Source organism: Gymnoscopelus braueri, assembly GCF_963280865.1.
Source record: "Gymnoscopelus braueri genome assembly, contig: SCAFFOLD_58, whole genome shotgun sequence".
Taxonomy (NCBI): domain Eukaryota; kingdom Metazoa; phylum Chordata; class Actinopteri; order Myctophiformes; family Myctophidae; genus Gymnoscopelus; species Gymnoscopelus braueri.
The window spans coordinates 191,788-216,872 of NW_027660470.1; the positions used below are offsets into that span (position 1 = coordinate 191,788).

Below are 25,085 nucleotides of genomic sequence, written 5' to 3' on the forward strand. Positions count from 1 at the left end.
TTTGGGATAGAGTGGGACGGAGGCGGGCGATATTTCTGAGGTGATAGAAGGCTGTTTTTGTGATGTGATTGACGTGGGATTGGAAGGAGAGGGTGGGATCCAGGATGACATCAAGGTTTGGGACTTTGGTGGAGGGGGTGACAGTGCAGCCGTCAATATTGAGGGAGAAGTTATGAGTGGGGCGGGTGAGGGCATCTGGACCCATGATGAGAATTTCAGATTTATTGCAATTGAGTTTGAGGAAGTTTTTTTGCATCCAGGACTTTGTCAGTCAAACAGGAGGTGAGGGTGGAGATGGTGGTAGCAGTGATGGTTTTGGAGGGGAGATAGAGCTGTGTGTCGTCTGCGTAGCAATGGAAACTGAGGCTGTGGTGACGAAGGATTTGTCCGAGGGGGAGGATATAGAGAATAAACAGGAGGGGGCCAAGCACTGAGCCCTGGGGGACACCGTGGGTGACAGAGGTTGTGGTGGATTTGGAGTTATTTATGGAAATGAAATGATGTCTGTCGGAGAGGTAGGATGTAAACCAGGAGAGGACAGTACCGGTGATTCCGAGGGTGGTTTTGAGGCGTGAGAGGAGTATGGAGTGGTTGATGGTGTCAAAAGCAGCACTGAGGTCAAGGAGGATGAGGATGTTGAGTGAACCGGAGTCGCAGGAGAGCAGGAGGTCGTTGGTGACTTTGATGAGGCCAGTCTCTGTGCTGTGTTTGGAGCAGAAGCCGGATTGGAAATTTTCGAAGAGGTTATTGAATTCAAGGTAGGTGGTGATTTGAGTGGCGACAACGCGTTCCAGGATTTTTGACAGAAAAGGTAGGTTGGATATGGGCCGGTAGTTGTTGGGGGAGTCGGGGTCGAGACCAGGTTTTTTGAGAATGGGACTGACGGCGGCAAGCTTTAGAGGAGCGGGGACAGAACCAGAGGAGAGAGAGGCATTAACAGTTTTGGTAATGAGTTGGGAGAGAGTGGGGAGGCAGTCCTTGAGGAGGGAAGTGGGGAGGGGGTCCAGTGAGCAGGTTGAGGACTTCATGCTCACTATAACAGAGGAGAGGTCAGATGGGGTTATGTCGAGGAATGTGGAGAAGGAGTGAGTGGGGAGTGGAGGGGGGTCAGGTTGAGGTCCGGGGGGGGAGAGATGGTTTTTTGATTGATTGAAATTTTTATTAGGCAAAAGAATGTAAAACAACACAGTTACATTTATAATGCTTTTGACTAAAAGGTCCGGCCAAAAAAGTCCTTGCGGACTTGTTTCCGTTGGGGTCCTTGAATTAATTTCATAGACATATATAGTAGCAACCAAACAGTTCAAAAATCAACATGAAAATACAGATAATACAGAAAAAATACAACTATGTACCAAAAAAAAAGGAGCATGAAAAAAAATTAAAATAAAAAATAAATGTACAAAAAAAGGGGGGGGGGTGAAGCATGGAAAAATAACGATTATATACAAAAAATGCATGAGGAAATACAAAATATGTACAAAAAAGAGGAGGGGGGGGGGGTCGTCTGTCTACAGGGAAACTGGTACTAGCTCCTCTTTCGGCCTCCAGAAAGATGGGTTTTTAGGGCTGTTTTGAATGAGCCCAGCGAACTGCATTTTTTGAGGGATGGGGTTAGACTATTCCATTCCTTGGTGGCTGTGCTATAGAAGGAGAATTTGCCCATGTTTGTTTTATGGGTGGGTGGTACCAGATTGTTGTTTACGCTCCCTCTAGTTTCGTGGCTGTGGGTGTCACTAACTTTTTCGAGGTATTTATACAGATATGCGGGTATAGGGGGCATTTCGGGCAAATCTGCATTTACAATTTTGAAGACCAGACCCATTTTTAGTTGTTTAACCCTGTCTTCCACCCTGAGCCAGCCTAGGCTGGCAAAGTGAGTGGGAGAGAGGTGGGTCATGGGCCCCAGTCCGAGAAGTAGTCGGATCAGTTTGTTTTGGGAGGTTTGAAGCTTAGTCTGCAGTGACACTGAGGTGTTAGAGTACCAAGAGGAGCTAGCATAGTCAAAAAGGGGCTGAATCAGGGCCCCCGAGAGGGTCCTGAGGGCCTGAGGGTTGACAAAAGAGGAAACTCTGCCCATAAATCTGGTTCTCTGGTTTACTCCTTTGACCACCTTTGTTGCCATGCTTTCACCTGACAGGTATTTGTCAAGAATACATCCCAAATAGGTAATCTCTTCTTTGCTAGTGATGATTGTGTCATCGACTATGACCTTGAAGTCATCTACCTTCATTTTACTGAGGGAATGTTTGGTCCCAAATAGGATGGATTCAGTTTTCCCAAGGTGTAGTGACAGTTTGTTATCGGTAAGCCAGGTACGGATTTTTGAGAGTTCAGAGCTGAGAGCTTCCTCAACTTGCAACTTGTCCTCACCCGAGATCAGGAGTGCCGAGTCATCAGCGAACAGGAACAGTTTGCAGTTACAGGCAGCATTCATGTCGTTAATGTATAGAAGGAACAGTAACGGCCCTAGAATGCTGCCTTGAGGAACCCCGCAGCTCACCGGGAGGGATGAGGACATGGTTCCGTTGATGTCAACCACTTGTTCTCTACCCTCCAAGTAAGATCTCATCCAATTTAGTGATCAAAACCAATCGCCCTCAGCTTATCAAGTAGAATTGCGTGAGGTCCAGCATGACCATGCCACAGTATTTGCCCGAGTCTACCTCACGTTTGATGTAGTCGGTCAAATATAGTAGGCATGTGTCAGTGGAGTGGGATGTTCTGAAGCCCGATTGGAATTCAAACAACAGTTTGCGCTCACTGAGGTAGCTGTTGATTTGTTCTTGGATTGATCGCTCTATAACCTTTGAGATGGAACAAAGGATGGAAACAGGCCTATAGTTGCCAGGATCTAGTTTGCTTCCTTTTTTAAATAGAGGGATTACTCTTGCCAACTTGAATTCTTGTGGGACGTGACACTGACTGATGGATAAGTTTGTAATGTGGGCTACTATGGGAGCAATGGAGACCGCTGCGTCTCTGAGGAATCTGGTGGGGATGTTGTCATGGCCGGTGGCCTTGTTTGGCTTTAGGGCGAGGAGTTTGTTTTGCACATCAACAGTCAATACAGGTTTGAAAAAGAAGGAATCTTTTTTAGCCCCTAGTTTCTCATAGTGAGCTTGAATGTGGTCGGGGCCAAACAGACCTGAATGCTGAGGGAGTTTGCTTACCAACTGGGTTGCAACTGTGGTGAAGAAACTGTTAAAGCAGTCCGCTACCAATTGCTTGTCGGTAGTGAGCGAGCCACTTGAAATAATGCAAATGTTTGTAGATCAGTAGTGTAGTGTATGTATGGTCAGCTGGTTATGGATGGAGTTGATTTTGTCATGGAAAAATGAGAGGAAGTTACTGCATTTATCGACAGTGAAGGAGCGTGAGATGGTGTCCATGGGTTTGAGGAGTTTATTGATTGTGGAGAAAAGGACTTTGGGGTTGCCGTTACCAGACTGGATGATTCCAGAAAAATAGGCAGAGCGGGTGGAGTTGAGGGTGTTTGTGTAGAGCTGCAGGTGTTTTGAGCAGATGTCCTTGTGAATGGTGAGACCGGTTTTCGACTGAGCAGCCTGAAGGTGCCCAAGGACTCACCCAACTCACACATGATGACCCATCCCACTGATTGTGTGTGGTGTTGTTTTGGTATGATTCTATTGGTCTCTGTTCATGTGTAGGAGGAAGTTGGAAGTTAGTTGGAACTTGGCAAACTCCACACTCTGGATTTGTGCAATAATAAATCGTCTTTTACTGCAGTTTAAACAGGTTCCTATGAGAGACATGGTCTTTCAAAGTTGATAGCTCTGTTCTAATCTGAGTTCCCAGAAGTTTTCGCCAGCTCGGCGAGGAACTTCTGGGCCAGAGCCCTGGTATTTGTGGGCGAGATGTAACTTGCGCTCAGAATCTGAGCGGACACGCCTCTTACCGGTCTGAGAGCTGTGCAACTCGTCTAAAAAGTCAGACGAGAGGCAAACAGCAGTACACAACAATGGCGGCCGCAATTTCTCAAGGGGAAATTGCTTCCCGTCGATCCTATTTAGATGCAACACCCAGTGCATGTGGATCCCGCCCCCTTTTCTTCATTGGCTGTTGATTTGAATCACAATGCAGTGGCGCACCCCTGCTGTCCAAGCTCCGACGCAATGCCTCCCAGACTAGCTTTGTTCTGACCTGAATAGCTAACATTAAGGATGTTGGATAAAGGCAATTCTGCAATGTGGCCAGCAGATTTCATGTAGTCTGTCAGTGAATGGAGACACAAATATTGTGTCACTATTACTGTTACTTGAAAATATTTTGGTATGAAAATATGCAATTTAGATGTAACCAAATATAGGCCACGCCTACTGGATCCATAACTCCATGTCTCACATTTGTGACAAACTTAACCGCTTGAAAATAGGTTGAAAGTACAGGGAGTTGTGATGATTTTAATTGTGGAGAGAGGTCTGCTTCAATGGACATAAATGCATTAGAACAGTGGTTTTCAACCTTTTTCATGTCAAGGCCCATTATTTATTCGGCATTTGAGCCACAGAACACCGTTTGATGAGCTTTAGCCTCTCACACCCAAAACGTAGAATATGTTGTTATCGTTCGATAAGATGCTGTCAAAATCTAATTGTGTACCTGTATAGTAAGTAATACAAATAAAATGTATTATTATTATTATTATTATTATTACCTGTATAGTAAGTAATACAAATAAAATGTATTATTATTATTATTATTATTACCTGTATAGTAAGTAATGCAGATGTTTAACAATTTGACTCTTGACAGTGTGAAATGTTATACTCAAGATTTAAAGCTCTATAAGGGTCCATTTGGTTATCAACTCTCCATCATTTAGCTGGGGACCACCTGGACCCCCTCAAGGACCACTGGTGGTCCCCGGACTACTGGTTGAGAAACATTGCACTGACAAGTCCTGGAAAAGACGCACTGTGATTGGCCAGTAGTCAACGCGCTGTGAGCGCTGTGATTGGCCAGTAGTCACTTTGAGTGTCAGTTTGCCTACGCTAAAATGACGGCCGCGATACCAGTTGCTCCAACGCACTGCAACGGCCAATGAGGATCTAGGTTTCTACATCTATGGGACTGTTCATGTGTAGGAGGAGGGTACCAGCCTGCAGGGGTGTGGCCTATAGAGGACTGTTCATGTGTAGGAGGAGGGGACCAGCCTGCAGGGGTGTGGCCTATAGAGGACTGTTCATGTGTAGGAGGAGGGGACCAGCCTGCAGGGGTGTGGCCTATAGAGGACTGTTCATGTGTAGGAGGAGGGGACCAGCCTGCAGGGGTGTGGCCTATAGAGGACTGTTCATGTGTAGGAGGAGGGGACAGCCTGCAGGGGTGTGGCCTATAGAGGACTGTTCATGTGTAGGAGGAGGGGACCAGCCTGCAGGGGTGTGGCCTATAGAGGACTGTTCATGTGTAGGAGGAGGGGACCAGCCTGCAGGGGTGTGGCCTATAGAGGACTGTTCATGTGTAGGAGGAGGGGACAGCCTGCAGGGGTGTGGCCTATAGAGGACTGTTCATGTGTAGGAGGAGGGAACAGCCTGCAGGGGTGTGGCCTATAGAGGACTGTTCATGTGTAGGAGGAGGGAACAGCCTGTAGGGGTGTGGCCTATAGAGGAAGAGGCACACCTGACTCCAATCAGCCTCTGGAGTATTTAATTAGGCTGGTCAATGTCACTATGTCTCTCTCTCCTCACAGGAAACACTGTTAGCTTTTGGTTCCTTTGAGTTGGTTTGTTTCTACACATACACTACATTTTCACACATCCATACATACACTACACTACTGATCCAACTGACTATTCACACCACATTCTAATTATTAAGTATCATTTATGTATTTTATGTTACAAATAAAATAAGTTTTCATTTAATCCTGTGTGTCGTCTCCCATGTTTGTCGTGACTGTCACATAAAAATCACCCAACGTTAGTGTTCTAGGGTTAAATCCTGGATGTCTTCATTCTGCTTTTATAATACAGGCTCCAGGGTTATGTGATTGATGTATATTACTGATTTAACTGAAGAAACCAGTTATTTGATTTGATTAAAAAAAAAGAAAAGAAAGTGTCACATATCCTTGAAATATTGCAGCACAGTAGAAGCTGACTATTTAAAGATTAGATCAAAGAACATAACAGTATTATATATTCAGAAGAATACCTCCAGAGCCTTCTTGTCAAAGGTGTCTTTTAGATCCAGAACAGTGACGTAGAAAGGCTTCACATCACCCATTAACTTCTTCAAGACACCTGACACCTGGAGAGACAGAGCATAAGACAAACCTCCATCATCATCATCTTCATCATCATCAAGCCCAAATGTCCTCAAATCAAGCAGCATTGTCAAAATCTTACTGCTTTTTTCAATGTATTTTTTTCAATGTATTTTTATTTTTATATTTATATGTCCAACTTTGTCATACAAGAATGTTGTGTAAAAATAGCACCAAAGAAAAGCAACAGGTGAGATTGCAGATCTGCTATCTTTCCTATTTGTTTTAAGTTATGAAAGTGAAAAAGGCCAAGTGTGTCTGTGGGTTTCATAAATATTGAACCAATGAAAAGAGCTTGTGACTAAATAATGATTATATTGTAGCAAATAGGAACACAGGTTATTTGATCAATTTCCATACAAAGTTTCTGCAGATATTTTCAACAGATAATGATTTCAAGATCATATTATTGACCAAATAATTACACATTTGATTTACATTCCAAGTAGATTGTGCTGTCAGTTTAACTGCCCCCCCCCCACACATTACAGCATTAAGTAGTGAGTGAAGGTCATCTCTTCAGAACCACTGATCAATCAAGGGTCATGATATAGATTAGTCTAAACCTAAACCCACCTCAAACAGGCTGATCTCTTCCAGAGAGTCAAGGTCTGAGGTTCCCAGTCTCTCCTTCAGGCGTTCCAGTAGCAGCTTGTGGACCAGTGTGTCTTTAGCCACTCCTCTGTAGAGATCCTCCAGGACGCCATAAGTCAGGAAGTCATCATCACTGATGTCATCATTGAAGAGCTCTCTGATGGCAAAGTCCCCTCTGTTCCATCTCCCTGCTAGACTCAGCTCCTTAATGTAAGGGAAGGTATTACCTGATGCAGAGTGCTTACTGGCTGAAAACACACACACACACACACGCACACGCACACGCACACGCGCACACACACACACACAGCATGTTAAATGAACATCATGTGCTGTAGCCCACAGTGTTTTTCATATTAAATATATTAATTAGGGGTATTGCTCTATATTGTACCTGGCATCAGGGCTTTGATCATGACTGTATCAAAGTCTTCTGGTCTCTGGTCTTCATGGTAAAATGTTATCAGCTTCCTGTTCTCGTAGATGCTCTGAACCTGAGGGTCAAGGTCAAAGGTCACATGATGGGCAAATTAGACATTTCTGCAAAACAGGAACTTGTAAAACTTTGTGATATTCTGATGGCATTTAGGTTCGGGTCGGGGAAACATTTAAAAAATATATTAAAAATAAATGAAAAAAGTAATGGAAAATTCATGGCCCCCTCACGCATTAGAGTGTCCTACTAATGTGTGAGGGGGGCCTTTATTTTGCCATAACTTCTTTCATTTTTTTATATATATATTTTTAATGTTTATTTTATGTGAAAGTGAAGTATCCCTTTAATAATACATATAAAGTGTAATGTATTTTCTGCTCTGCTTGGCACTACACAGCGGATGCAACACATGTCATCAGCCAGATTCAAACCTGTGACACATGATGTACTGTACATCTCCACTCACTGAGCCAACAGCCACAGGCAGAGAAACTATAAGGGTTTAGAGAGGAATTATATTATGTTTTCACTGTAATTAAACAGAATCAGATAAACTCATGATGTTCTGGTATGCTGACAGTATTTCCATATCTTTTAGAGGAGCTGCTACTTGATCTCACAGACCAGTACAGGAATGAAGATAACCTAGTTAACCATTCAACATACATTCAAACAGAAAACACAGACATACAAAATACATCCATGACCTTGTATGACTCTGGATAAGTAGTTAAAATAATACATTTCTCCCAAAATAAACTATCCCTTTAACACTGGTGTGACATTATTAAGTCCACCTACCACACAAGCGGACATGAGATCAAATTGACCTTTTTTTCCTGCGATTTCATTGGCCACTGTCACCCCTCGGGGCTCCTTACGTCCCTTCTCCCCCAGGCAGCGGGATAAACACCTTCTCCCCCAGGCAGCGGGATAAACACCTTCTCCCCCAGACAGCGGGGCTACCATTGTCTTTTAAGCTTAGCTTTGCTTGCACAACATTTGAATCCCACTCACACCTCACAGGTACCTTGTGGCTTAGAGGCAGAAAACTAAATATAATATATAACGTAATGTGTGTCCGGGAGGAAAATATTCCCAGAATCCTGGCCAGTGGATGGATATCCATGTCGTTAAATACCCAGTTCAGTCGCTTTTACTTTGGAAAAAATAATTCATTGGTCCTGACAGAGTAAACAATGTTTCCTTAGATTAACTTTTCAAAGTCACGCTGCTGTCTGCAGCCATGGTGTCCATGTACCCAGACACATACAGTATCTCACTGAAGAGCATAGATCCCATAATCATAACTATAGCATAGATATGACGAGGGGAAGCACCCTGTCCGTCCGTCCGTCCGTCCGCCCGTCCGTCTGTGTGTGTGTGTGTGTGTGTGTGTGTGTGTGTGTGTGTGTGTGTGTGTGTGTGTGTGTGTGTGTGTGTGTGTGTGTCCGTCCGCGTGTCCTGGGCATGACGTTAAACTGCCCCGTTGTAACTACCATCGTCAATATAGTAGGTACAGTGGATGCATTTGCAACTTCTGTGGACTATGTAGCTTGCATAAGAAGGCATTTCTCACCGGTGGAATCTATAAACAGCCGACGCTACCTGACGGCCCCTCCCTCCTATGAACAGCTACCGGGAAGAGAGGTAATAGACCCGGCGGCCTTCCAGCGGTATGTCCGTCCGCTGTCGGAATAGTAACGGGTCAACCTCCAGGCCCATGAGAACAACTACAGAGAGAGCTTTAACACCAAGCAGCAGAGCAAGACTGAGAACTTTGTTTCCTCTGGTGATCCAGCCTAGAGGACATTATACACACGGACTGGTTGTTGGAGGGTTTCAACAACTTTGGATGCCCAAAGACGAGGCAGAAAGGCTGGTTAAAGTATTGTGCTGTCTCTGCTCCCATATGTGGCGGAGCCGCCGCTACGCATAGTGCTGAGTGACGTGCATGTTGTATCATGAGGACATATCCATGAGGTTGTGAATGTAACCTTTACTGACCCTAAAATGTTTGTGTCCCTGTATGCTTTCCCTGTGTTTGGACAGAAATACATTGTTAAACTGTGTGTGTGTGTGTGTGTGTGTGTGTGTGTGTGTGTGTGTGTGTGTGTGTGTGTGTGTGTGTGTGTGTGTGTGTGTGTGTGTGTGTCCGTCCGTCCGTCTGTGAACAGCTAATCTCCCACACCGTTGGTTTGATGGCAGTGAAACTGTGCACACACACTCCCTGGATGCCAATTCAGAACCTTTGCCCCAAAATGTTCACATGGGCCTGTTATAGCGCCACCAGGAGGCCACATTTTTTGACAGTACTCCTACCGATTTTGTCCAAACATCCCACAAATCGCTACACAGTATCTCTATAGTCATTAAACAAAACGGGTCTTTCAGATTTTCCATATTCCATCCTGATTGGCTAAAAATGGCTTCCAAAGTTTGCAGGAGTGCTCCGTTGTTTTGAACAAAATGCCTCAAATCATGAACACAGCGTGCAATGTCCGTGAAATTTCACACGCATATTCCCACTAGACCGAGGAAGAAATGTCACTTGAGATTTTTCAAATCATCCTCATGGTGGCGCTATAACAAGCCGATTCATGTTTGTACCTATAACTGCACCGATCTGTGTAAAACTTTGTATGCGCACTCCCTAGAGGTCAAGGAAAAACCTTTGCCCTGCATTTCTCACATCTGCCTGTTATAGCGCCACCAGGAGGCTGACTTAAAACAAATTTCTTCATATTACTCCTTCTGATTTTATCCAAAATTCACGCAAATCGGTACACATGATCTCTATAGTCATGATCAAGGCACATCTGTTTGATTTTTCATATTCCACCCTGATTGGCTAAGATTTTTTCATATTCCACCCTGATTGGCTAAGATTCACATCTAAAGTTTGCAGTAGTGGCTTGTTTTGAACAAAATGCCGCAAATCATGAACGCAGCGTCCGATTGCGGTGCACGCACATTCACACTATGTTGAGGAACAAATGCCACCCTTTTAACATTGGCCTGTTATAGCGCCACCAGCAGGTCTAATTTAGCAAAACACCTTTTTTTAACAAAATGCTTCAAATCATGAATGCAGTGTCTGATTGTCATGCAAGGCCTAAGAAGAAATGGCACTCTTTTCACATTGGCCTATTATAGCGCCACCAGGAGGCCACAATAACCTACCTGACCTGGCGGAGACCTGTGCTCTGAGGAGCACTTTTTCTAAGTTGCTCTTCATTTCTTGTTGTCTTATATGCATACTGTACTATGCAGTGTATTGCTACGATGAAATTCATTTTCACAATCTGCTTTTCATGATGGTTTAATTTTTTACATAATGCAAATTAAACTGAGAATCTAAGATTATCTTTCTTGGAACCCCAATAATGTAAATGTATCGCTCGACAGGCCCTCTGGATACCCCAACTTTGATTGGAACTAATTGACAGGTGTTAGTACCTTTATTAACACATTGATGAAGAAAGTTATTAGTAAGATTTGTTTTTAAATGATAAAAACTTTGGCATAATAATAATTGGTACAGATGTGATTAGCCTATGGCTTACCAGTATGCCACAGGTACATGTGATCATTTTAAGAATAGTTTCATTGTGATCCTTGACCCTCAAAACATATATAGGTCTGGATATCTTATTTGTCAGTTAAGTGCAATATTGGCTGAGATATAGTGAACATAGATTTTGAACTTTAATTTTATAACATAGCTCATCATTTCAGAACATTGTTCCAATCAGCAAACACTGATTAGAAGTATATTTCCGGGGGGTGCATGAAAACCCCTTCCTCCCACTGTACTATGTGAACCAATCACTGCTCTTACCTGTTCCACTGTACTATGTGAACCAATCACTGCTCTTACCTGTTCCACTGTACTATGTGAACCAATCACTGCTCTTACCTGTTCCACTGTACTATGTGAACCAATCACTGCTCTTACCTGTTCCACTGTACTATGTGAACCAATCACTGCTCTTACCTGTTCAACAAGTTGATCTATCAGGGCTTCAGAAGGGAAGTGTTTCCTGATCACTTCTGTCACTCTGTCAACATCAACACCATCAGAGGTAGGTGATTGGTTCTCCAAGATGTCACTCAAGAGGTCAGCCACACCTCCTGAACCTGCCAGCACCAACCAGGGTGTGGAGTTCTTCAAAGACACGCCCACCCTCTGATGAAGATATGAGAGAGAGAGAGAGAGACGGAAAGAGAGAGAGAGAGAGAGAGAGAGAGAGAGAAAGAGAGACGGAAAGAGAGAGAGAGAGAGAGAGAGAGAGAGAGAGAGAGAGAGAGAGAGAGAGACACAGATTAACACTGATTTATAAACCCACACACACAGACGTAAAGGGTGTTCAATAACACTGATTTATAAACCCACACACACAGACGTAAAGGGTGTTCAATAACACTGATTTATAAACCCACAAACACACACATAAAGGCTGTTCAATAGCACTGATTTATAAACCCACACACAGACCTAACGGCTGTTCAATAACACTGATTTATTAAAGAAAATAATAAAGTAGAACCATGGAGATTGTTTCTGCCTGACAGCAACACTATGTAGAAGAGCACAGACCTAACATCTGGAGCTGTTAACTACATTATGATAATAATACATAATCAGGTATAATGACAGTAATGCTCCTATAATGCTCCTGGCTCATAAACGTCAAGTTATATTGTATACAATCATTGTAATGTAAATGAATGAATGAATAATGTATAAAGTATTGATTGTACCTCCAGCATGGATGTCTCTCCTGATATGAGCATGTTGAGGACTGCAATGTTGATGCTGCTGCCTGTAAGGAAATATGAATATTATTAAATCATAACTCACCCCCCTCCCCCCTGTATGATTAATTGAATACATAGGACCACAATGTTTCTGCCAGTGTGAACGCACCATGAGATACATTCTTTCCACAATCAAAAACAAATACAATTATAATAATAATAAAACACCCTTAAAGTCTCTGATTACAGCTTCTTAAATGTCATGGTTTGCTATGACAGTCAAATTAATATCTTTATGTTGTGGACAAAGACATTATGTCTCACATTTGGACTTTGGGAAATACATATTTAACAACATTTATGTTCTTTTATAGACCAATTTAATGAATACAAAAGAAAATAATGGACAGATGAATTGTTTGTTACAAACATACATTTACATTTTCACAGCCAGGAGTATGTCCAACAAACAATATAAATAATATTTCACATCTTGTAGCAGTTCAACATCAAATCAAATACAGTGAAATGATTAAAATGCTGGGTGTTTCACTGCTTTTAACTTAAGTCACCTTTTGACCTGGTTATGGTAAATAATACCATGATTATTTTAATTCCAGTGACATAACGTCCATCATCTCTTACCTCTGATGTGTTGTGTAGAGATGTGTTGTGTAGAGATGTGTTCCCCTAACTTGACGCTGAAGTTCTTCTCTCCTCCTCTACGACCTTCACTCCCATCATCCACCAGCAGGAAGGCATCATGGTTCTTCTCCAGACAACAGGAATCACTGGTTCTGTTCTCAACAGAGTAATAAACACCTCTGCCCTGAGATGGAAGAAAACAGGAACTACATCTTACAGTGTGTTATCTGGGGGCTTCTGGTGAGTCTAAGATGGGGGGGAGACTTCCTAATTCATGGAATCAAAAACAATGATAACACAATCTTCCTCTTTCTGTATGTTGTGATCTCAGTATGTATTATTATTATTAGAGAGTGGCAGTAACATATTAATGAACAGACATTAAATATCAGTACACACAGTACAGTATTTTACAATGTAAATATAGTGGAGTTTGCGAGAATGATAATTTAATAAATATTATTAATTAGGTGGAGGAAAACACAACGTAAATACCTGAGAGACCAACTGGTCTCTGTTGTGCACGATGCCCCAGGGAGTGATGCCCACCGCATGGACCACTCTGCTGTCCCTCACCGCCTCTCCTACACATCTCCCCACGCCATCATCAAAGCCTTCTGTCAGTATCCAGCTGCAGCCTCCTGGATGTATGTATGTGTGTGTGCCTGTGTGTGTGCCTGTGTGTGTGTGTGTGTGTGTGTGTGTGTGTGTGTGTGTGTGTGTGTGTGTGTGTGTGTGTGTGTGTGTGTGTGTGTGTGTGTGTCAGTGAGATAAAGAGGGAGAGTGTTAGTGTGTTATTAGTCTGTCTGTCTGTCTGTCTGTCTGTCTGTCTGTCTGTCTGTCTGGTCAGCATCATGCATGATGCCATCAGACCATAAAGTAGCTTCACTAGTTGTTTTCTCCACTTGTGTTATACTTAAACTAGACCATACCTGTCGGGGGATGCGAGCATCCAAAGTGTGCAGTTTGGCTTATGCGCTGTGAACAGACAGTTTATCAGGGATGGAAAGTGACGTTGTACTCTGTAGTGTGTACAACACACACCACACGCACATCCCGTCGTGGTGTCGTGGAGCCACAGAACACACACAAACACATAGCAAAGGCTATACAGATCTAACAGCCAGAGCATCCCCCGTCACGAACACAAATAATGTACATTCTGACACGTGCCTCCCCAACGTGCATGCGCACGTGCGTGTCCGCGCATACACGGCCGCGGACCCGAGTTGTGGTGCGATCCTCCCCCCCCCACACACACACACAGACCCGCCGCCACACACACACACACACACACACACACACACACACACACACACACACACACACACACACACACACACACACACACACACACACACACACACACACACACACACACACACACACACACACACACACACACACCTTTAGCCAGGGCGTTGACCAGTCCCTGTCTGATGACCTTCTGAACCCAGGGGTTGACCTCTGCACTGCCTTGTCCTCCCACCACAGACACCACCATGTAGGGTGTGTCCCAACACCACCCACCATCTATGTCTCTGTCTCTTCTCATCAGGTCGTAGATAAGGGAGGGTTCAGTGTCTGATGACAGACGCAGGAACTAGGTGATCAAAGAGACAAATCAGATGACAGTGATGAACATGATCAATCTAAATGTAAAACATAATTATTATGTTTATTATATATATTATATCATTGTCTCCGTCAGGCCGAAAGGCATGGCGAGAGAGTATGTTTTACCCCCTGTCCGTCCGTCCGTCACCACCTAATCTCCGGGCACCGTTGGCCCGGTCGCTGCGAAACTGTGCACACACACTCCCTGGATGCCAAGTCAGAACCTCTGGCCCAAATGTTTCAGATTGGCCTGTTATAGCGCCACCAGGAGGCCGATTTGTGCAAAACACATTTATTGATAGTTACTACTCCTACAGATTTTGTCCAAACATCACACAAATCAGTACACAGTATCTCTATAGTCATGTGATCAACACGGATCTGTCCGATTTCCCATATTACATCCTGATTGCCTAAGATTGGCTTCCAAAGTTTGCAGGATTGGTCCGTTTTCAACTAAATGCCTCAAATCATGAACGCAGCTTGCGATTTCCGTGAAATTTCACACTCACATTTCTATTAGGCCGAGGAAGAAATGCCACCCTTTTACCATTGGCCTGTTATAGCGCCACCACTAGGTCTAATTTCGCAAAACACATTTTTGGAACAAAATGCCTCAAATCATGAATGCAGTGTCCGATTGCAGTGAACGACCTAAGAATAAATGCCACCCTTTTCACATTGGCCTATTATAGCGCCACCAGGAGGCCACAATAACGTACCTGACCTGGTGGAGACCTGTGCTCCGAGGAGCACTTTTTCTAGTTAATTATTATTTTCAAATTTGTAAAGAGTATTCACTGGACTTATATTTCTAGATGTCCCATAAACTAATAAATACACACTGAACTGTCATATCAAGAGGGTCTGGCTTTACACACTGATTTCTGCCCCTAATTTCTATTCTAAAGTCAATTACATCATCCTCAGGGACTTTAAAGCAGCTTTAGGATATAACTTAATCATTTTACTCTGATGTACTTGCATGTAGGATGTAATAAATAATACAAACTTTAATGTTGAATCTCTTGAGTGAATAATGTTAAATAGATGATGTAAGACAGAGTATCATGAACCACAGAGAACATTCATCACATTGTCAGTCAGATACTTACAGGTATGGACCATCTGACTCCCATAATGTCCAACGTTCCAAAAGCATCAGTGGGCCGTTCAGAGGAGTGCTGCTCACTGGTCCACTCAGTGTCCACAGCTGTGTTGATGTGTGTTGGATGATCTCTGGGACGTCCACACTGACACCGTCCATCACTGATGACACAACAGGACAATACATCATTACACCACTGCTTCTCAAAGTGGGCTCTGGGGACCCCCAGGGGTCCTTGAGGGGCTTTCAGGGGGTCCCGGTAAAAATACCTTTTTTAACTTTCAGCTATATTCAAAAACAGCCGATCTACAAGCTCATATGACCTATTGTGATGTGTGTAGATCAGCTATTTTTGAATAATACAACATAATGAGAAATGTTGCCAGTCTTCTCTCATGAGGGTCTATGGCTCTACATATTTTCAGATGGGGGTCCTCAGTCACATACATATCAATATGGAGGTCCTCAGTCACATACATATCAATATGTATAAGTAAATAAGTAATGTATTAATTCATTAATGATGTGTCTGTACAATCATAACATGTTTATCAATAATGGAGGTTTGTTTACCTGGTAGAATCTTTTATAAAGGTGTTGCATTCTCTTTTCTTGAAGTGTTCTGGTTTCCATATCTGAAAACATAGACAGATTATGGGATGTTATGACAGCTCACTGCAATCTTATTCATGGGATAAATGTAAATGTAAAACATGGATATTTATACTTTGGAAAATCTAAATTCATATATCTGCAGGTTTTACACTGTTTGTTTGCCCCAAAATGTTCACTTTATATTTAGGCTACACATAAACACAAAGAGGCTGGGGGACTAACAGGACACAGGTGATTGGCTGGGGGACTAACAGGACACAGGTGATTGGCTGGGGGACTAACAGGACACAGGTGATTGGCTGGGGGACTAACAGGACACAGGTGATTGGCTGGGTGACTAACAGGACACAGGTGATTGGCTGAGGGACTAACAGGACACAGGTGATTGGCTGGGTGACTAACAGGACACAGGTGATTGGCTGGGTGACTAACAGGACACAGGTGATTGGCTGGGTGACTAACAGGACACAGGTGATTGGCTGAGGGACTAACAGGACACAGGTGATTGGCTGGGTGACTAACAGGACACAGGTGATTGGCTGAGGGACTAACAGGACACAGGTGATTGGCTGGGTGACTAACAGGACACAGGTGATTGGCTGGGTGACTAACAGGACACAGGTGATTGGCTGAGGGACTAACAGGACACAGGTGATTGGCTGGGGGACTAACAGGACACAGGTGGAGAAATCTAGTAGTCAACAGGGAGGTGAGACAAGACAGGAAACAGTAACTAGACAAAACAGGAAACACTAGGACATCACTTCATAATAAAAGTACACACGGGTAAATTAAAAACCATACTAACAAGCAAGGAACATAAGAAAACACAGCAGGGACACAGCACATGTCATGGATCGTCACAATAAAGACATTGAACCTTGTTCAACCTAATAATAACAATAACAATAACAACTAGAAAAAGTGCTCCTCGGAAAACAGGTCTCCGCCAGGTCAGCTTCGATAGTGTGGGGCAGCAATGTTGGGAATTCGCCAATCAGGCTGGAATGTGAAAAATCAGGCGGATCGGATGGATCCGTCTTGATTGGTTGACTATAGAGATCATGTGTACCGATTTGCGTGATGTTTGGATAAAATCTGAAGGAGTAATATAAAAAAAATAGTTTTATATAAGTTGGCCTCCTGGTGGCGCTATAATAGGGAAATGTTGAAATGGTGGCATTTGTTCGTCAACGTACTGCAAATGTGCGTGCAAAGTTTTCATCGCAATCGGACGCTGCGTTCATGATTTGCAACATTTTGTTCAAAACAGGCCACTCCTCCAAACTTTAGATGTCAATCTTAGCCAATGAGGATGGAATCTAACAGATCATCATCTTGATCACATGACTATAGAGATCATGTCTACCGATTTGTGTGAAATTTGGATATAATTGAGTAATATAATAAATATATAATAAGGAGTAATATAATAAAATATATTAAAATGTGTTTTATATAGGTCGGCCTCCTGGTGGCGCTATAAAAGGCAGATGTGAAAAATGCAGGGCAAAGGTTTTTCCTTGACCTCTAGAGAGTGCATATACAGTACAAAGTTTTACACAGATCGGTGCAGTTATAGTTAAAAACAGTAATCGGCATGTTATAGCGCCACCATGAGGCTGATTTGAAAATGTTCAAGTGGCATTTCTTCTTCATGGAAATTGCACGCTGTGTTCATGATTTGAGGCATTTTGTTCAAAACGGAGCACTCCTGCAAACTTTGGAAGCCATTTTTAGCCAATCAGGATGGAATATGAAAAATCTGAAAGACTAGTTTTGTGTAATGTCTATAGAGATACTGTGTACCGATTCGCGTGACGTTTGGGCAAAATCTTTAGGAGTACTAGGAGTACTGTCAAAAAATGTGTTTTGCAAGAAGCGGCCTCCTGGTGGCGCTATAACAGGCCCATGTGAAAAATTTGGGGCAAAGGTTCTGACGTGACATCCAGGGAGTGTGTGTGCACAGTTTAGTTGCGATCAAGCCAACAGTGCCGGAGATCAGCTGATCACAGACGGAGGGGGTGACACACACACACACACACACACACACACACACACAAACGGACGGCGTGACAGGGTGCAATTGCAAAACATAGCCTCGGTCATGCCTTTCGCTCCTGGCGGAGACAATAAAAAAAAGAAGGGAGGAATAACAGTTTGGTGTGGGAGTGATTTAGTGAAGTTCTGAACCCTGTTGATCACTGGATGTGTCTAATATGAAAAGTTGTGATGTGAGAAAGTGATGGGAGACGGAGGGCTTGCTGTTACCATGGATATGTATTGTATACAGTCACTACAGAGGTGAATATAATCCCATGTGCATCCCTGTGGTGCGGTTGGTGCGGAACTATAAATAGGATGATAAAATCAGTGCGGTTGGATGGCGGATGGATAATGAACATGTATACGCGGATTCGGGTGACGAAAAAGCCCATCCGCGCATCTCTAATACATACAGTACATACATTATATATATATATATATATATATATATATATTTATATATATAAATATTATCCAAGTGAATAAAGTAGACAGTCAAATATAAATATCATCAGCAACTAGGGAAGTTACAAGTAGCCTACAGATCTATCATCATCCACATTACAGGATGAAATGGCAGTGACTGCATTTTTATTTTCAACATTAGTTCCTTTTCTACATTTCCTGAGGTATTTAAAGGTTACAACTGCACGGTTTTCAGATGAAAACGTTTATTGTCGGGTGTAAACCTTGATGTCCAAAACCGCTACTTTTCAGTAAATGAAAAATAAAAATACCCGCGTTCTAATGGATCCAATGTAGTTATTATTTCATCACAAGCTCATATTAATACTTTTCATTGTTGAATATTTATAAAATCCACAGACACACTTTCACACACACAAACAAAAAAGCTAAAATAGCAGATCTACAAGCTCACAACGCATTGCAACGCTGTGCGTTGTGAGCTTGCAGGTTGGCTATTTGTGCTTCCTCTGTGTGACACTAGTCTGGGGAAGTAGGACTTTAATTTACAGGAGGGGTGAGGGGAAACATAACAATTAACATACAGAGATATGAGGTTTCTGCCAACAACAATGATTATATTCTGACCTGGGGTGGGCTCAGAATGGGTCTCTGGATGGACCTCAGACGGTGTTCCTCATGAAGCCCAGTGGACTGACAGGCAGAGCACAGGTCATAGTCAGGACACACTGTACACTTATACCTGATGCCCACAACACGTCCCTTACAGCCGTCACACTTCACTCCAGGGTGCAGCACGCAAGGATCTGGAAAACATAACAAGAGAAATGTATCAGTATGAATTTAGTCTATTACTACATGAAGTGCTCCTCGGAGCACAGGTCTCCACCAGGCCATGCAGGTAGCTAAAATCGACCTCATGGTGGCGCTATACCAGGACAATCTGAATACTTTTGAATTGAGGTTCTTCCTTGGCCTACTGGGAGTGTGTGTTCAAATGTTCTCACTGATGGGTCCAGGGCATTATGTGCCCCTCCTGAAAAGGCTTTGTCAGGTTTTCAAATTCCATTTTGTTTTACTACCATTAGCTTTCAGATACATCTTGATAACATGACTTCAGGGATAATAATGTGTACCAATGTGGGTGAGGTTTGGACAACATTGGTAGGAGTTTTTTTTTCTCTCTGTGTATATGTACTGTTTCCCTCTAGTCAGTCTGCCTGTGTTTCCTTGTTTTTCTGCCCGGTTGTCAGTTTTACAGCTAGTTGTCTGCCTGTCAGCTAGTCTTGAGTGCTGTCTGTTGGCTTGGTTTCTGTTTCAGTGTCTGTTTGAATGTGCTTTCCGTATGCGTGTTTCTGCGTACCTGGTTTTGTATGCTTCTCCCTGTTTTCTTGTTTCCCTGCTTGGTTCGTTTGACTGTTTACTGTGTCTGCCTTCTAGTCTGTTTTTCCGCCCTGCCCAGTCCCCGCTAGCCTAGCTTTCAGTTCCCTTCCTCAGTCCTGTTCTGTCCTGCCCTGTCTCTACCAGTCTAGTTCCTTGGCCTCTCCTTGTCAGTAGGTTGTTTAGACCTGTGCCCCAGTTTGGTTTTTCTGTAGTCCCTGGACCCTCCTTCCAGACCCCCGCCACCCACCCTGCTCAATGTTTTGAACGATGTTGTGGGATTTCTGGAAGCCCTGAGTGCCACTGGATGTCTAAGACGTTTTTTTTTTGAAAAACATGTTCAGAACCCAAGATATGATAGCCTGATTATCAGACTGAAGCTGCATGGAGCTTCAGTCTGAAATTCCCTAAACCAATCCTAAGGGATCCCCACGCCCACCTCCGCCTCTCATTGGACAACGCATTTTGTACCGGAGAAGTCTTAGGTTCACATTTACAACTCCAGACCAAGAGGCAGTCCACTCAGAGAGTGGGCGGGGTCTATGGTATGGAACCAGGCTAAAGATATGATGATTTGAAGATTTGCTTCTCCATTCACTCTTTGTTTAACTTCTTACTGAAAAAGGCTGTATCTCGGCTCCTAAGCACTTTTTTTTACAATGAATTTTGGCTGTGGCACTCAGAGCCCAAATTCATTAAAGATGGGGTGCCATGATATTTTTCAACCCTAAAACCTGATCATAAGGTATTATTATTATGTAAGGATTTTTTTCAACAACAAAAAAGTGTACAGTAAGTGTTAAAATGTTGTTTTTATGTGGACACGCCTCCAGTTCATTAAGTATACCTGGTTCTCACCTTAGCACCTCCTCCACCACCTTAGCACCACCCACCTGTCCTAGTCCCTCCTCCTCCTCATGCCCACACCTGTTGTGTTATGATAATGAGGGGGAGGGTATGGCTTTGTGATGTCACTAAAGCGCTGTTTCTCTATTGGCACGTTTGACCCTCAAGGTTTCAGCCTCCAGGAAGAAACTCCAAATAGTCAGAGAAGACATAAAACACCATAAAAACACCACCGGGGGGCTTAATGAAGTTCTATCAACCTCATAGACACATAGCCCTAACCCTAAAACAGAAAAAGTGCAAAACCATGGCACCACCTCTTTAAATAAGCTGGGCACTGAATGAGTTAAGGTCAGCATTTTCACCGTTGTACCGCAGCAAATCATTAGCATACACAGTGTTGCCATGTCTGATTATTATAAGCGACTTTGGGCTTTTTTTTCTGTAAATGTTTTAAAGTGTAGTTGCGTATTTGGGCTTGCTTCCAGAGTTTTTAATTATTATTTAAACCAGTGGTTCTCAAATATTTTCATGTCATGGACCCCTAGCTCTGGTCCATAGTGTTAGAAGAAGCCTATATTAATGTTTCTATCTATAGTAGTTGTAGTAGTTATAACAAATAATTATTTACACATGATATGGAAAAGGCAGCAGAAGTGAGGTTTTTTGCTTGTTTATTTTAGGGCAAAATAAGGGATTTTTTATTTAGGGGAAATTCAGATCACATTTGTTCATTTTCCTTATTATGGGATCAATACTTGACGAATGTCTTGGGCCAGTGGTTACAACGGTGATCTTGAAAAGCCACGGTGGCAAATTTCCCTTAATGTCTGATTAATAATCTTTGCAACTTCAATAGGGCTTCACACTGCTGCAGTGCTCGAGCCCTAATGATAGTTAGTGTCTTCTGGAAAGATACATACCTTCACCTCCCTTCTGGGAACTTGTATCCGTGTCTGCTTTCTTTAAGACAAAGAAGAGAGAGAAGGGGTATCATTATAATAGTAGATCTGTGTATGCAGATTGAGGATGCTATTAACACAATCTACATCTGCTTAACATGCAACTTTCATTCTATCTCACCAAATTCCCCTGCCTGCCAAACAAGTGACCCGACTAGTAGGACTCTCTATTACAGCAACAAGGACACAATGCCCTTCCGGCTTCACACCCATGAACTGTATGATAATTATGTCACCCAGACACACCTTTACTAATGGTGTTACTTTCTGATAACAAACTGTCACTACACCTTCTTCAGTAAAACCAAATCCATTCTCTTTGGGACCAAACATTCCCTCAGTAAGATGAATGTAAATGACTTCAGTCGATGACACAGTTATCTCTAGCAAATAATATAATACAAATACCTGACAGGTGAAAGCATGGCTACCAAGGTGATCAAAAGAGTAAATCAGAGAAACAGATTTATGGTCAGAGTTTCCTCTTTTGTCAACTAAAGTGCTCTCAGGACCCTTATACTGTATTTGTAGCTGCTCTGACAGTGACTGCTGATGATTGGGTTGTTTAAGACCGGGAATGCATCTGTGTGTAATTTTAAGATTTATTTGGCTATTCAAAAAAGAGCCAAAAGTATAAAATATGGATAAAGTGGTTACACAAAAATAGCAGATCTACAAGCTCATAGTGCGGCATTGAGTGCTGCACTATGAGCTTGTAGATCTGCTATTGTTTTGAAAAGAATCGTGAAAATGTTTGCAAATCTTTGATTATATATATATTTTTTTAATCGTAAACTTTTTCACTCAAATCTTTGCTTCTGGGGGGTCCCTGGAACAACATATTTTGAGATGGGGGTCCGCGGCCAAATACATACAATTTTGGGGGTCCTTGACATGAAAAAAGTTTATAGCAACATAAATGTTTTCAACAAACTGTTAGGATTTAGAAGACATTTTATAGAATCCTCCCAGAAGCAAAGATTTGAGTTAAACATTTTTGCTTTAAAAAATATATATATATTCAAAGATTTGCACATATTTTCCAGGATTCTTCAACAAATTGCAGATCTACAAGCTCATAGCGCGGCACTAGGTGCCGCACTATGAGCTTGTAGATCTGCTATTTTTGTATAGCCCAAAGAAATGTAAAAATGACAGAGACGTGTTCCTGGTCTTAATGGGTTAATGGAGAGAAGACGTGCATCAGAGAAAAGTTACTTCTTCTCCTAACCCTGATTTATACTTCATTGTACTCTGGTGTTGCACACTGAATAGCCATTTGATCTGCAAGCTCACTGAAGCTCATAATGCATTGTGGTCTAACACGTTGTTACTTATTAGACTCATAAATCAGACAGACGTCTGTCAGACACAGAGGCAGACAAAAGCCTGATGTGTATTTTGTCACAGAGCGGTGTTCCACACTGAACATAGCAGATATGCAAACCCAGAATGCAACACGGCTGCCATGAGTTGTGGGTTTGTAGATCTTCTGCTGTGTGGTCAGTGCGCGACCGCTGTACTGTCAAAGTATAAATTACAGGCAGCAGCAGCCAGCGAGAAGTGAGACAGTCAGAGAGAGAGTAGCCTGAGGCTACGAGCTCAATCCATGGTCTTGAAGGGCGGACCCAAACACAGCCGCCTGGATTTGTGCGTGGCTTCCTATTGCTTCACCAATCTATGTCCCCGCCTCCCCTCCCCTCCCCCCCTCGGCCTGTGCACGGAGCACGCTGACGTCACCAAATTTAGAGCGACGCCCCTCTACACTCTGATTGGTTAGGAGATAACAAGGTCCAAGACCATCGTTCCTGCATGGCTCCCCCAGGCTTTTTTTCTTTTGTAACAAAAAAAAAAGCCTGGGTTTCCGAGGCTAGAGAGAGAGAGACAGAGAGACAGTCAGGGAGAGAGAGACAGTCTGGGGGAGATTTACCTTTTTTGTGTTGCAACTTTGCATGTTGCCATTATGGCAACTATAAGTCTGTTCTCTCACACTCACTAGTTTGAGCCACTAGCGCTGCTTAGTGCCTGGTGGCCTTTTTTTTTGGGGGGGGGGGGGGGGGGGCTTTTGAGCCGCCTCGGGCCTAAAATTATGGTAATTGTTCAGGCCTTAATTTTCCTGCCCGTTCTCTCTAATCCTCACACTCCTTCCTGCTACATACATTTACATCTTTTCACCCACAGCATTCATTCTTTTGAAAATAGACGTTGTTTAAGGTCTTCATGAATAAACATAAACACATAAGCTTTATATTTATATGCTCACCTTCTTCTTTTCATTGTCATCCTCGGTGTCACTGACAATATGTTCAGATTCAGGTGTTGGTCCAGTGGTGTTCGGTTCGTCTTCACCGTCGATATTTACTCTTACCTCTACCTGTTCTCTCTCTGTGTCACTGTGATCGGCCATGTCACTTGGTTCTGGTGTTGGTCTCAGTTTTGGTGTCAGTGGCTCCCGTTCTGTCATTTTAACATTTTCCAAACCACTCTCCTCTTCCACTCTCCTCTTCCACAAACCACTCATGTTGTTTGTGTCTCAGTGGATCCAACAAACTTTACTCTGTCCTCCTTAATGATGTCAGTGAAGTCGTCTAACGTCAGGAATGTTGTTTCCTGTCAGAAACAATGTGAGCTACAGTAGCGCTGTGTGGGCGTGGAGACATGTATTCTCTGATGAACCTGTTCAACCGACAATCAAAGGAGAGATTTAGAAGTAAACGTCACAAACACACTGGTGTCACCTGAGGTGACCTCTGGTCATTTGAAATAACTGCTAAGGTCGTCTGTGATTTTAACCCCCGAGTCTATCAGCTGTCTGTATACATTACCAACCAAAAGTGGCGGCCATAGCTGAGTGGTTAGTGAGCCCGCCTAGGGAACCAGCTGGCCCTGGTTGCCCCAGGTTCGATTCCAGGCTATCCCAGCATATGTGCCGATGATATGAAATTTGTCCCTGAGCAAGACTCTTAACCCCAATTGCTCACAGGTTCTCATTGGAAACAAGACCGCAAGGACTTTCATGAACGACCTGTTAAAAGGAATTATCCTTATCCTTATACCATATAAAACCTGACAAAACGACAGCATAACTATAACAATATAGTTTTAAAGATGGAGTTAACCCATTAAGCCCGGGAACGCATCTGTGTGTCATTTTTAGATTTCTTTGGGCTATTCAAAAATAGCAGATCTACAAGCTCATAGCGCGGCACCGGGTGCCGCGCTATGAGCTTGTAGATCTGCTATTTTTGAATCAGAATCATTTGAATCAGAATCATTAAATGTAACCATTTAATGATTCTCCCACGACTATATTTTGCAATAGAAACCTTCTTTAACATTCGAACTGTGTTAATATGAAAAAAA

General features: G+C 42.9%; 1 protein-coding gene across 1 annotated transcript in view; it reads right to left on the reverse strand.

The window, feature by feature from the left end:
- The window catches only part of LOC308081206 (transient receptor potential cation channel subfamily M member 5-like), a gene marked incomplete at its 5' end in the record, with an annotated part of 49,389 nt that extends 25,146 nt beyond the window's left edge, over positions 1 to 24,243 (reverse strand). Inside the window, 13 exons of the mRNA XM_080457596.1 lie at positions 6,175 to 6,270; positions 6,863 to 7,128; positions 7,275 to 7,374; positions 11,314 to 11,505; positions 12,081 to 12,142; positions 12,723 to 12,901; positions 13,210 to 13,399; positions 14,130 to 14,325; positions 15,455 to 15,608; positions 16,021 to 16,082; positions 19,162 to 19,340; positions 21,684 to 21,723; positions 23,986 to 24,243. Of these exons, the coding sequence (XP_080313722.1) occupies positions 6,175 to 6,270; positions 6,863 to 7,128; positions 7,275 to 7,374; positions 11,314 to 11,505; positions 12,081 to 12,142; positions 12,723 to 12,901; positions 13,210 to 13,399; positions 14,130 to 14,325; positions 15,455 to 15,608; positions 16,021 to 16,082; positions 19,162 to 19,340; positions 21,684 to 21,723; positions 23,986 to 24,243 (1,974 nt within the window). The remainder of the gene's footprint in view (positions 1 to 6,174; positions 6,271 to 6,862; positions 7,129 to 7,274; positions 7,375 to 11,313; positions 11,506 to 12,080; positions 12,143 to 12,722; positions 12,902 to 13,209; positions 13,400 to 14,129; positions 14,326 to 15,454; positions 15,609 to 16,020; positions 16,083 to 19,161; positions 19,341 to 21,683; positions 21,724 to 23,985) is intronic.
- Between the last annotated feature and the right edge of the window lie 842 nt (positions 24,244 to 25,085).